The 13721-nt window shown below is 33.2% G+C and overlaps 1 protein-coding gene across 6 annotated transcripts in view; it reads right to left on the minus strand.

The window, feature by feature from the left end:
• ANKS1B (ankyrin repeat and sterile alpha motif domain containing 1B) overlaps positions 1-13721 on the minus strand; it is an 818845-nt gene that overhangs the window by 508998 nt on the left and 296126 nt on the right. For all 6 annotated transcript variants that reach the window (XM_036237318.1, XM_036237317.1, XM_036237316.1 and 3 more), the window contains one exon: positions 10934-11070. In XM_036237318.1, the coding sequence (XP_036093211.1) occupies positions 10934-11070 (137 nt within the window). The remainder of the gene's footprint in view (positions 1-10933; positions 11071-13721) is intronic.

The following is a 13721-nucleotide window of genomic DNA, read 5'->3' on the forward strand; positions in this document are numbered from 1 at the left end:
CAAACCAGAATGGAACTGCTAGGGTAAGGTATAAAGAAGCATATCAAATGACTTAGATTATGTTCCCCAAATTATTTGGTGGATCACTAGTTGTGAAAAATATTAATGGGTTTCCAGGGGTGGTAGTGGGGAAGGCTATGAAAAATCTTTCAGTGAAAAAAAGTGTTTAACCCTGTATTTCCGCAATACATTTGACCATCCAAACCCTTTTTTCCCCTCAAGAACACTACTCAGAATGATATTCTGATTGAGGAAAAGAGGATAGAGAACCTGGTTGGAACTTCTTGATTTATTAGAATATTCTATGGTGAATTTGGCCCATCATTAAGTCAGAAAACAGTAAGTGCCTTGTTCTTCCTCCTCTGCTCTCTGAACTGTATACCTACCACTTCTTCTAGCTAATTCCTATTCAAATATAAAACTCAATTTGAGTACTGCTTTCTTAGAACAGTCTTTCCTGCCTTTGACTCAACTATACTCAGTGAATTAATTCAAATCATACTAATTGAGCACCAATTATTTACTAGGTGCTATTCTAGGTGATGGGATTGAGTATTTAATAATAATCCTAATAACGTGACACAGCTCTCATTTTCATGGACCATCCATTTAAGTGGGAAAGAGACACTGAACAAACTGACACTTAAGTGCTAATGCAGAAGTAAAAAATGCTATAAAGGAGAAAATAGCGAAAAGGAGATAGAAAGTAAAGTGGTGGCTACTTTATATTTAGTGGTCAGAAAGGATTTCTCTCATAAGGTAGCATCTGAATAATGAATGACCTCAAGGAAGAGAGATAATGAGCCATGTAAACCTCTGGGAGAACTGCATTTCAGACAACTCAATGACTACAAAAAAAACTCCAGGACAGGAGTTGTTTGGCTTATCTAAGATAATCAAGCCATGCAGGGAAGATGGCACAGATGGAGTAAAATGAGCTAGGTAGAGAATGTCAGGAGACAGATTAAGAGATTAGAGTCAAATTATATAGTTTACTGTATGCCTTTACTCTAGTGAGATGGGAAGACATCGGAAGTTTGAGCAGATGAATAACATGATCTGATTTATTTAAACTTATCTTCTGATTTGCAAATTAACAATAAAGGTACAATAGTCAATGCCAGGAAACAGGATAAGAGGCTTTCCCAAAAGTCTAGGCGAGAGATGTTAATGATTTATACGAGAGTGACAGAGCAGAGATGGTTAAGGAGATCCTGATTCAAGAAGTATGTTGAAAGGAAGGCTAGAGGAACAATTTTTAAACTTTTTGATCTCAGTATTCTTTCATGCCCTTAAAAATTATTGAGAACACCAAAGAGTTTTTGTTTTTGAGGACCACATCTGTAAATATTTAGTATATTAAAAATTAAACCTGAGATCGATACTTTTAAAACATAAAATACAAGTGCACATTCCATTAGCCATCAGAGCTTATCGCAGTGCAATCGTTTATCACAGTGCAATGATGGAAAACCCCATCAAGTACTCATGTACAAATTCAAGGGAAAAAGGGAAAATGTCTTCGTATTATAAAAACACTTTTGACCTCACAAACCTTCTGAAACGGTCTTGGACGTAGCCAAAAGGTCCCAAAACACACTTTGAGAATTGCTGGCCTAGAGGGTTTTCTGATGGATTGGATATGGAGGCTTGAAAGAAAGGAAAGAATCGAGAATAGGGTCAAGTCCTTTAGCCTGAGTTCCCATTAACTAAAATGTTGAGTGCTACATGTATTAAGCTTAAGATGCTTAGATGTTCAATTGACATTTAGAGTAGCTGGCTGAATAGGAGTCTGGAGTTCAGGGAAGTGGTGGGGGATGGAGACACAAATTGAAGCGCCATTGGCATACACATAGCATTTAAAGCTCTGGAACTGGATGTGAGTACATAGGGAATAAGGGTAGGTTGAGAGAAGTCTAAGGATAATCCCTGGGGGCTTCAATAAATGAATTCCATCAGTGAAATTCCAAAAGTTATGTTTAGAGCACAGTCTCCCTCAATTGATTAAATGTTCTTTGAGGTCGTTTTTATATTCAAATCTCTTCTTATGATACCCAGCATACGGTAGGCACTCCACTATATTTGAATGAATGAATAAAGTAACAATATGCTCTGTGATACTCTCATAATCAAATTCCATAATTTTGGAGCAGGCAAGATTAGGAAGTTTAACAATTCGCTTTAGAGTCAAACATTAGGTATATTATTCATCACATGCACAAACAGGTTTCCTTGACTTTAGATCCAGACGTAATTGAGGGCTTTTAACTTCACCCAGTGCAAGTCAGTAACAACTGACCAATAGAAGGAATGAGATTAGATTTCAAATTCTAGTCATCCACTTAAAACATTCTAAAAAATTATGTCAACTCTACTTTCTGGACATTTTTTAAAGAAATTTTTCCCAGAGGAATTTTTATCTATGCATTCTTATTCAGACTGCTTAGGGATACTCTAGGGAGAAAGACATGTCAAAGAATGGCATCTACCAAAATTTTTACGTATGTGAAAAAAAAAAAAAAACCTGAATGACACAAAAGAAAACCACTATTTTAATAAGGTCTGCTGCTGTTAATGGCAATGTGGACACAAAATTCAGAGAAATATATTTTACGCTCAGCAAAGGAAATGATTTTTTTTTATATAGAAAGTGTCAGTTTTTCTGTTGGATGAATCCAGCCAGGGTTTCCTCAAAAGAAGACAAATGAGGATGAATAATATTCCACTGCATATGATTGGTATGACCTCTATAAAGAATGATGGTGATTTTATTCATTAATGGAAGATACAGTTCATATATCTTGGCTTTTCTCTTTCCTGCACTGAGTCGGCCTGACCCAATACTGTGCCTTTTATCTTCATTGGCTTCTCTCACATCTCAAATTTCAGTTCATACCTCTGTGGCTGTCTTACATAAAGACTTCTAAGGAATGAAATGCTGGAGGCTTGAATCACCTAATATTTAGCCAGCATCATTCTAGGCAGATTCTAATGATTGGAGAACTTAAAAAGGTTCCCAGATATATTTCCTAAAAGCCAAAGTTACTATCATCAGAGTCACTTGTGGATGAGAGACAGTGAAAGTGAGAGGATTGTCTCTCAAAGGTCATATATCAAATGTGGGCAAACATGATTTAATCACTGCTGTAATAACAAGTTGGGCCGCTATAGGGCTTTACAATTTACACAACACCATGGCACATTTTATCTAATTTAAGCTTTACTACATCCCTGAGAAGCAGGCAAAGCAAATACCATCCTCACATTACTGACAAATTGAAGGGTCAGAAAGGTTACACAGAGGGTATATGACAGAAGCATGATTAGAAGTTAATTCTTAGAAAAGGCACCTGTGAGCAAAATTTTGCATGTTTTATGAGTTTCTTAGACCTTCCTGAGAATACCAGGTTAAGAATACTTGCCTTTAGAGATATCGATTTGATTTGTCTGGGATAGGACCAGGCGTTTTTAAAAGCTTCCCAAATTGTTGAGGACAATTGGTCAACTGTTGAGGCCATTGACTTCTTTCTCAATTGTTTTTCCTTTTCATATTGTTCTTTGTTTTATCTAAGATTATTTTCTAATTTTATTATCTTTCTACTTTAGCCTTCACCTCTCACTTAACTTTGATTACAAGACTCCAAATTATTGAATAGTCTTTGGTTCCCTCCTTTAGGTTACAAACTGTTTTATTTTTCTGCTCTTCTTCCTTTTTACAATCTAGTATTCTCCTCTCAAACTTCATCATCCCTCTGGAATATAATATTCCATCTTAATTATTTTATTCCTGATGAGCTAATTACCATTAATTGACTACTGAAGTTAGATCATAGTTCTTCCAACCAATGGTGATATAAAACTGAAAAAATTATTCAACCTATTTAAGTTTCAGGCTCAATTAGTAAAATAAAGAAGAAAAAAAAAACACCTTGTCGGGTTTTTATAAGAAATAAAGCAAACACATGTTTAACAATAGAAACAATTAGCTCAATATTCTATAATAAAGGTACTTTTAAAAGGTTATCTCTTTGAAGTTCTTTTTATTCTTTATTCATTTTTTGCTGCAACCCAATACAATATTCTTTACTTTTTCTGAGTTATGTACATCTGTTTTTTATATACCTACTCTCATTTCTAATTTTAAAATTTAGCATATGTATTCTATAACCCCACAGTGCCCATTAAAATGTTATTCTAGATTTGGCAAGAATTTTATATAACCCCAATTCTAAGCTCTTAATATAGGAAGGGAGAGATGGTACAGTTTATTATTAAATTACTTTATTATTAGTTCATTAAGCACACAAAAAGTCCAGAAGAAAAATATCCAAAATATTTATTTCCTTCAAGTTGAGCTGTCATCTGAATTAAAACAGAATTTATCGTGGGTAGGAGTTCAGGAGCAGCTCATCTTTTTTCAAATCATCACCATTAGTCTCTTTAAAGAACTAAGCCTTTGACTTTTTGTTTTCTTTATACCTGTGGCCTTTGAGTCTTTATGATAGGGTCCCTCCTTAGCTGTGAAAGAGTGCAGTCTTAAGTCATTTCATTTCGTTGAATTTTTCTTAGGATGGGACTTAGAATATGTGGTGGAATCTGGATAGTACCAGGAGCACCTCAAGATCATCAGAATTTCCAAATTTTCCAGACTGACTTTTTGTTAGCATCCGCCTATGCTCATTAAAATTATTATAATGTTCTATATTAAGCACCCATTTGGATGATTTATCTGTGATATTGTGCTAGTTTTTTATTTCCTCACCCTGAACTTAGGTCACTTCTTAAACATACTCTTCTGTTATTTTTAGACTTCATTTGTGTCCTCCAACAGGAGAAAGGACTGGAAAAACTCATTCAGCTAAAACCACCACAAGAAGTTCAGTCCAGGAACCCAGTGCTTTAATGACTAATGCTTTAACAACATTCCAGTAATGCCAGTGTTTGAACTTGGGCGCTAATTAGATTTCGTTATTACACCTATTATAAATTTAACATTTCAGTCCTCATCACTCACATCTCCCTCATCAAGTTTTCCTTTCCTTTTTCCCTTTCTGTATGACCACATTTAATTTTCTGCATACTGAAATAAGAGAAAAATTGTTTCTGAACTCTGCCCTTCTTTCAACACACTGCCATACTACTTTCCTTCCTTTTACCACCAAATAATTCAAAAGAGTAATCTACGATCACTGCATTGCTTTTCTCCAACTCTTCAGCTCTTTGCATCTTAAACGTCTACCTTTTTCATTTGAAGTAAATTGCTTTCTTGAAGGTCTTTGCCCTCATAATCACCAAATAAAGTGACATTTTGATATCCCTTCTCCTCCACATCCCAACAAGTTTTGACAACATTGATGAACCTCTTCAATTTTTTCTCTCTTTATATTTATGGTAATGCTTTGTCTTCCTTGTTTTATATCTCTCAATGCTCCTTCTCTCTCCTTTGCTAAGGCCTTGTTGCTAAACTATATGTAAAGAAGTTACTTAAACTAACTGATTCCCAATTTTCTCATCTATACAATGAAGAAAATAATATCTATTCCAAAAAATCATGCAAATTAAATGATATTATGTGCTTAACAAATATTAATGATATTTCTTAAGTGTAAATATTCCTACATTCTACCTTTGACACTATCCCCCTTCGACATCAAATTCTATAAATGACTTTAAAATCTTACCTTAATCTTTTACCTCTCTCGCCATAGTTCCACACCAGTGTTTCTAATTCATAAATAATGCCTCACATTCAGTAAGTTTACAAAGCAAAATTTATCATGTCATCCTCTTCCTCATCAAAATGAATTTCTGCTCATCTTTTCTATATTTGTTAAAATTATTCCAAAATCCCAGCCAAATCATCAGTCATTTTTGACTCCCTTAAATCTAACCCATATCTCCACACACTAATGCTTTAAATAAAGTGTCTCTTGCATCAAGTACTACACAAAAAGGACAAAACATCATAACCAAGTCATATTTATCTTAGAAATGCAAAGTTGGATTAACATTTAAACATAAAACAATGTAATATATCACAGCAACAGAACAAAGATGGAAAAAATCGTATCACCATATAAATATATGCAGAAAAAACTGAAAAACTTCAATAGCTCTTTATGCTCAAAACTCTTAGCAAAATAGGAGTATAAGGTTCCATACAATAAATATAGTTATATTATACTTAATGTTAAAATACTGAATGCTTTCTCTCAAAGATAGGAAAAAAGGCAAAAATTTATGTTTTATAGCAGTAAAATAATAATTAATAATTATTATTAATAGACATAAATACTAGAAAAAGAAGAAATAAGACCATACAGTTCTCAGATGACAGAAAAAAAAAAACCCTTAACATCATTTTTAAAAGAAACTACTATAACTTTCAAAAAATTATCCAGGTGGTAAGATACAATGATAATATAAAACTCAATTACATTTCTGTATACTAACAATGAACAATTGGAAAATGAAAGTAATAAATAACACTAAAGCATTAAGTCAACTCAACCAGAAAAGGCAAGTCTTTTTCTATGTAAGAAAAAAATGAATCTCAACTCTTATTTCACAGCATACAAAAACAATTTGAGATCGATCATAAAACTAAATGTAAAAGCCAGAACCAGAAAGCATCTAGAAAAAAAATGGGAGCACATATTCAAAACATAAACAAGACACGATAAACACTAACCATGAAAGGAAAACTTGATAAACCAACTTCACCAAAATTAAAATATTCTGTTCCTATAAAGGTACCTTTAAACAATATTTAGACAAATCATAGACTAGAGAAAAATATTTGCAGTGTATAAAATTGGCAAATGACCTGTATCTTTTGGAATTACAGGAGAATTTATAAAGAATTAGTACCAATCGGCAATAGAAAGTTGAACAACCCTATTAAAGAGACTTAAAGAGGCACTTCCCAAAAGAACATTACGAATGGGCAATAACCACAGGTAAAGGTGCTCAACATCATTAGTCACCAGAAAAATGCAAGTTAAAATCATATGACAAATCTTTTTACACTCATAAAAGTGACTAAAATTTAAAAATTAAAAAGTTTAATAAATCAAATGTTCACAAGAAAGTGGAGAAACTAATTCTCACACATTTTTGTTGGGAATTATGCAATAGAACAACTACTTGGGAAAATTTTTGAAAAGTTTCTTATAATGTAAATACGCATCTACCTTACTACCCAACAATTATACTCTTTGGTATCAATATGAAAACTTATGTCTATAAAAACCCTTGGACTATTCACAGCACCTTCATTCAAAATAGCAAACAAGAAACAACACAAGAATCAAGCAACAGGAGAAGGGTAAACAAATAATACTATATTAATCCAATGGAATACTAGTCAGCAAAAAGAGCAAGTGAATCTCGAAAATATCGTGCTGAGTGAAAGAAACCAGACATTGACATTCTCGAAACACACACACACTGTAGGATTCTAATTATACAAAGTCCAAAAACAGGCAACCCTAATCTATAGTGACAAAAATCATGAAGACTCCCCCTCTGAGGCAGGAATAGGGGCAATTGATTGGAAAGGAGCATGAGGCAACTTTCTGGGGGTGATGCTAAAGTTCTAAATGTTGTTTTGGGTGCGGTTATGCCTACAGAAAAGATTGTCAAAATTCATCAAATTATATTTTATTTTTTAATCCAGGAGAAATATTTTTTAAAAAACCATTGCAAGTAACATATAATTATTTAGCAGAAAGAAGCAAACTAATATGTCAATAGACCTACTTAAAATTTTATGTCAAAGATAATATTTTTTTCAAGTTTAAAAATAATTTTATTTTCAAGCATAAGTAAATGAACCCAGCCTTGAGAATTTATCCTAATAGAGAAACTCAGCCTTGTGTGTTAATATATCCAGAGAGAAACAAAGAGAAACAGTAGTATAAAAGCATTTCAGTCCCTATGAATTCAAAATAGAATATTTCACCATCTGGAAAATTTTAAGACACGAAAGAGCCAAAGAAGCAAAGGTAAAAAGATCAAATATGGGATGCAGAACTAACAGCTGTGCTTACTGAGTTAATAAATATGCTGAATCAAATCAAACTCAACATTGCAGTCTGTGGCTTCCAAATAATTAACACGGTAATCAGAAACACATGCAATATATAATCGGCCCTACCTCATATTGAAAGCAAGGACTCTTTGGTTACAGTAGAGATTCTCCATGTACAGGTAGACTTATGAAAAGTAGACTAGATAACAGCATACGCAAAGGCAAAAGGAAGGTAATCTAACTTGTGCTCCCTAACCAGTACCTATTTGCAGTGAATGAGATGAAAGTTCTGTTTTGTTCTATGTCATTCTCACAATAAGAATGAATACATGTGCCAGTGCCTTGGCAAAGAGATGTAAATTCATAAAGTTGGGCAGCATTTATGCTTTTATTGTCAAGGCTTGTCACCAGTTTCAACAGTGAAGTTATCATTTTGACCATGTTATTAATTTCTAATTAGTTAATTTTGAAAGTGTTTTAAGACCCACAAATCAATATAACTTCACATTTCTTGCAATTCCAGATAAAAGGCCAGAGTTAGCGAACCCTTTAGAGGATTAAACATGTGATCAAAATATAGGCTCTTATATGAGCTAACCAATAATTATGTTTTCTTTGGAACAGTTAGCTCTCCACAATGCTCTATCCCTGACACACCTGTGACTTGTCAGAACACATCAGGGAGTCCTCTTTTCTATCCATCTAGCTGTTCCCCATCCACACTCTCTAGTTTCCAAACCCTTTCCTGAAATCATGTGTCCTACCCTAATACTCCCTCATAATTACTTCCACTTGAATTTGCTATTCCCTGCTCTCTTCAATGAATGAGAAGCCCCAGGAGATCAGAATGCATAAGGAGAAATAAGTAATGCACCAAAGTCTCTGAGGTGAAAAGTAGCCCAATTAATGTTATATTCTTTCCCAATTATATACCTTAGCTGTTATTGATCGATTACATATATACTTACAGGCTTCATTGGTTCTAATTTAAATACCAATCTTTAGTTTCCTGACTTTCTTACTTCATTTTTTTCCCTACTTAAATCATCACTATAACAGCTAAGAAGGGAAGTTGGAGTTAATTACCTTCATAAATATTTAATAATAGAACCAAGAAATAGAGTCAAGATGGAATTCCTGACTTTAATACTACCTCTAATTTTCTTCAAACTTTACCAAAATAAAGTAATCTAAAATACAATAGAATATATAAAGAAGGATTTATGGGTAAGTTTTCTTAGTGTTGCTTAGACTGCAGATAAGATAGGAATATGTCTTTTATTCACTGAATGATCAAATGCACTTATGTTAGAGAATTTCCTTTGGTATTTAAGTAAATATGTTTAGTAATGGATTTTATTAACTTATATGTAGGACACTCTCCTACTTAAATAGTTAAAAATCCTGGAAATGTAATAGCTGCACAATAACACCAAAAACAGCTTTATATAATGAGAGAACCAAAGATAACAAATGTGGCATTTACCAACTAAGTCTGGGCTGATGAGGTCATTTCTGAAAGCAAATGAACTAGATCAAATTTTCCTGAAGAGAAAAAAGGGATTTTTGAAGACATTTTCCTCCTCCGCACTTTGGGACACTGTGTAAAATGTTCTGTGCCTAACTGACTCTGGACATGTAAGTTCCTCATAAAGATATGTCAAGTTGTACAACCTCATAAGGATTTTTCTAACTTCTGACCAGGACTGGAGGAGATAACTACTATACTAAAGAAAGGAAAAAGAACTTCATGTCACTTGTACAACTTGGCCCCTTTTCAGTGTCAACATCCTTATCCATAACACTATAATATACATTCTCTTAGAAATAATGATTGTTAAATGAAACAATTTATATGAAAGTGTTCGATAAACAGGAGTGGATATGTAAAGTTTAAATACCATTTTATTGATGAGGATGGTGATTATAATAAAAATAATCCAAAATTAGTTATAATAAAGCAGAAAAAATATTAAGCAAATCATTGCCCATTCCTACCAAAAGTCTTAAAAGACACATTAGTCCTACAGATTGCTCAAAGGATGTGTTTATACTATATATCTAAGTAGATGGTGAATGGCATTGATTGGATCGTAAGTTCCCCTCTCTTTGATTTCACGAAGCCCATTCAGAATGAGCCAGGTTGAGAACACCACCAATTTCATGTTCTGAGTTCATCTGTTGGCAAAAATATAATGCAAACAGCTTTATAAGTGCTATTTTCAATGAAATATCACAGAACAGCTTGTCCCAATGATATTTCTAAAGCTTGCCTGCAAACCGCCTACTGGGAAATCCAACTAAAAGAGAAGAGGGAAGAGAAAGAAACCCATACAGACAAATGACAGGAATGGAAAAAAAAAATAAGATAAAAACAAAGGGTAAAGAGAGAATGGCTAGAAGAAAGTGAGCACTGGAGGAAAATAAGGAGCGATGAGATGTACAACATCAAACACAGACAAAATTAGTTTGAAGCCACAAGAAATAGAGAATTTAAAGAAAATGTATAAAAACAACTGGGGTTGGAGGATAGAGACGTACGTGATCACAGATAATGCAGCATGTCCAGAGAAATGAAGACAAAAGGAGCAGAGAACACTAGAAATTATGTAATGGCTCAATAATTGGAGCATAATTATTAAAAAGTTGAGAAAAAAAGGTAATGTAAAATAGCTCTTTTTTCTAAGCTTCACTTGTTTTTTCATGTAATATACAAATTCATTTTTCCAAAAGCAAATACAGGTTTCAATGTCTATCATCATCAGGAAGAAAACACCCTCTTCCAAGTCCCTTCTTTTAACCTTAAAATCAATTTACATATCATAAAATAGGCCAGACATTGCACTGATTCAAAAACAAAAAATACATCATAGTGCAGATAATGGTGTTCTGTGCACTTACCTGGGGTCGAATAACTTTTACAATATTTTTGAGGGCAGTGTCAGGGGATGGAGGTGAGCAGTCAGGTGTTGGGCCTGTAGAGCTGTTTCTATGGTTACTAGTTCCTGGAGCAGTAATTGCTACCTCAGAGGCATTATCTGTGAATAAAAATAGAATTGCCATGAACCTAATCACTCAGTTTACCTTTCAAGACTTGAAATCACTTCACTGAACATGAATTGAGATTTCAACAATGTTGTTATCAACTATACCATCTTAATGAGGAATGTGTGCAGCAGTATAAAGAAATGTTTATTAAATATATTGTTTTCTTTCAGAATGGTATCACTCTCTGTAGTATTATTCCAAGAAGAGTATTATTATCAATCCATAATGATAGATTAACCAGCATAGCTGTTAAGACTGACACTATTCCATGAATGACTAAAACCTTACCTTAATAAAAGAACATAATTTTTTACATGATTGGGCTAATTTTTTCCATAATCTTTTAAATGAGTATTGATCTTTATTAAAATAAAAAATTTATATCTCCCTGATTCATAAAACACAAATTCAAGTGTCCTCGAAGCACTTTTCCCAGAAATCCCTCTAGCTATAGAAAAGCATACCAGGGAATTAACCTTGATGAAAAACTGCAAAATGGTTTTATAATGTAGACAAAGACAAAACTTATTATCCCCAAATAAACATACTCTCCTATGTGGTCAACACTATATGAACAAAATCTCAAAAATCTAAATTAATCTTTCCTTATGTTGAATATTTGGGGGGTGGGTCAAAAAAAATGATGACCTGAAACATGTGTAACGTTTTCTTCTTAAGTTTATATCAGAACAAAATAACACCAAATATGCAGTTTGGGAAGGTTTAAAATACATAGAAAAAGATGATGATGAATGTTCCATAAATAACTTCTACCACAAAGAAAAGTTATAATATTTTAACAATAATTTTGCAATCCTCTATGGTTTTTTATGGAAACTATTATAAGTTCAAATCTGCAAAAAGTTTTATTCCCTGTTCTGTTTTTAATTAATTTCCAATAATTTTCTATACTAGACAGCTAGCTAAATTGACACAAAAGAGACTGAATTTTTTATAAACCAGCAAGTTTCTCTATTCCATGGCCATTGACTACAAACCCAAGTGAAAAGCAATAATATATAAAGGCACCTCTAGCTCATAAGTAGCAAAGGGATGAAAACTCTACCCACCACATGAAAATATAATTCTATCTCATAAGGAATCCAGACATAGGCTTGTGAAACAAAAAAATATACAAATGTGACACATTGAATTAAATTGATCATTCATGAAGTAAGTCTTAAAAGTGTCCAGTGCTCACTCTTGACTTGGATTTAATGGATAAGGTGGGATTTAAATTAGCATTTCTAGAATAGCCATGGTTACGCAAGACAGTAGTTTGTGGGGTTGGTCTTCTGAATAGAAGAGAATAGTAGGAGTGATATTGAAACAGAATCAAAACATCAGTCAAGAAGACAATGAAAAGATGCTCTGATTCTTTCCCATTTGTCCCTACCTTCTTTCATTTATTCAACCATACATCTAAAAACATTTATTTGGGGGCAATTATGTGTCAGGAATTATGTTATATTCTAAGGATAAATTTTAAAGAATCTCTAGACAGGAAGGAGGGAGTTAAAACAGTAAAAATATTCTGTATGATATTATAATGGTGGATACATGTCATTTTAATTTGTCCTAATCCATAAAATGTACAACGCCTAGAGTGAATCCTAATGTAAACTATGGACTTTGGGTGATGGCAGTATGTCAATTTAGGTTCATTGATTTTAATAAACGTACCACTCTGGTGGGGAATGTTGTTCAGTGGGGGAGGCTATGCCCTTGTGGGGGCAGGAGATATACAGTTACTCTGTATTTAACTCAATTTTGCTGTTAACATAAAAGTGCTCTAAAAATAAACTCGTTAAAATTTTTTTAAAAATCTATTCTCTTGAGAAGTATACAATATAATGTGGCATCGGACATGTAATTTATAATGCAATATGACTTAAGAATTGACAACAGCAAAATGAAGCATGATGAAAACGCAGGGGGGAAATTGTGGCTGTAGAGGAAGATGATTGTGAAAGGCTTCAGTTTTCATTCAAGAAAGCTGAAACAGAGCACGAAGCTAGAAAGAGCACAGATAAAGCTGTTATTTTATGCGAAGAAGTAGTTGGAGATAAGCTGAGAAGAGTAAAAAGAAGTTTATTGTATAAAAATTTATACTTCATTCTGTAGGCAATAAGAAATTTTGAAGATATTTAAGCAGGGAGTGACATAGTAATAATAATAGCTAATGTTTATTGAACTCCATGAAATCATATTAGACTAACTTTATTTTTCTTATCATTTATCATTTATTCTCTCTTGTACTTTTCGTCATTTCTGTTTGCATTTTAAATAGTTTCTTATATTCATATTCCAATTTATTGATTTTTTTCTTCAGCTGTGCCTAGTCTTCTATCAAACCATTTCTTAACTGCAATTATACTATTCAGTTCTAAAATTTCTAATTGGTTCAAGACTTGAAAACCCATATCTGAAAAGATATTTGCACGCATATGTTCATAGCAGTATTATTCTCAGTGGCCAGGTCATGGAAGCAACTGAAGTGTCCTATGATAGATGATTGGCTAAAGAAACTGTGGTACATATATCCAATGGAATATTACTCAGCCATAAGAAGAGATGAAATACTGCCATTTGCGACAACATAGATGGACCTTGAGATAATTACACTAAGCGAAATAAGCCA

The sequence above is a fragment of the Rousettus aegyptiacus genome, unplaced genomic scaffold (genome assembly GCF_014176215.1).
Source record: "Rousettus aegyptiacus isolate mRouAeg1 unplaced genomic scaffold, mRouAeg1.p scaffold_m13_p_2, whole genome shotgun sequence".
Lineage (NCBI taxonomy): Eukaryota > Metazoa > Chordata > Mammalia > Chiroptera > Pteropodidae > Rousettus > Rousettus aegyptiacus.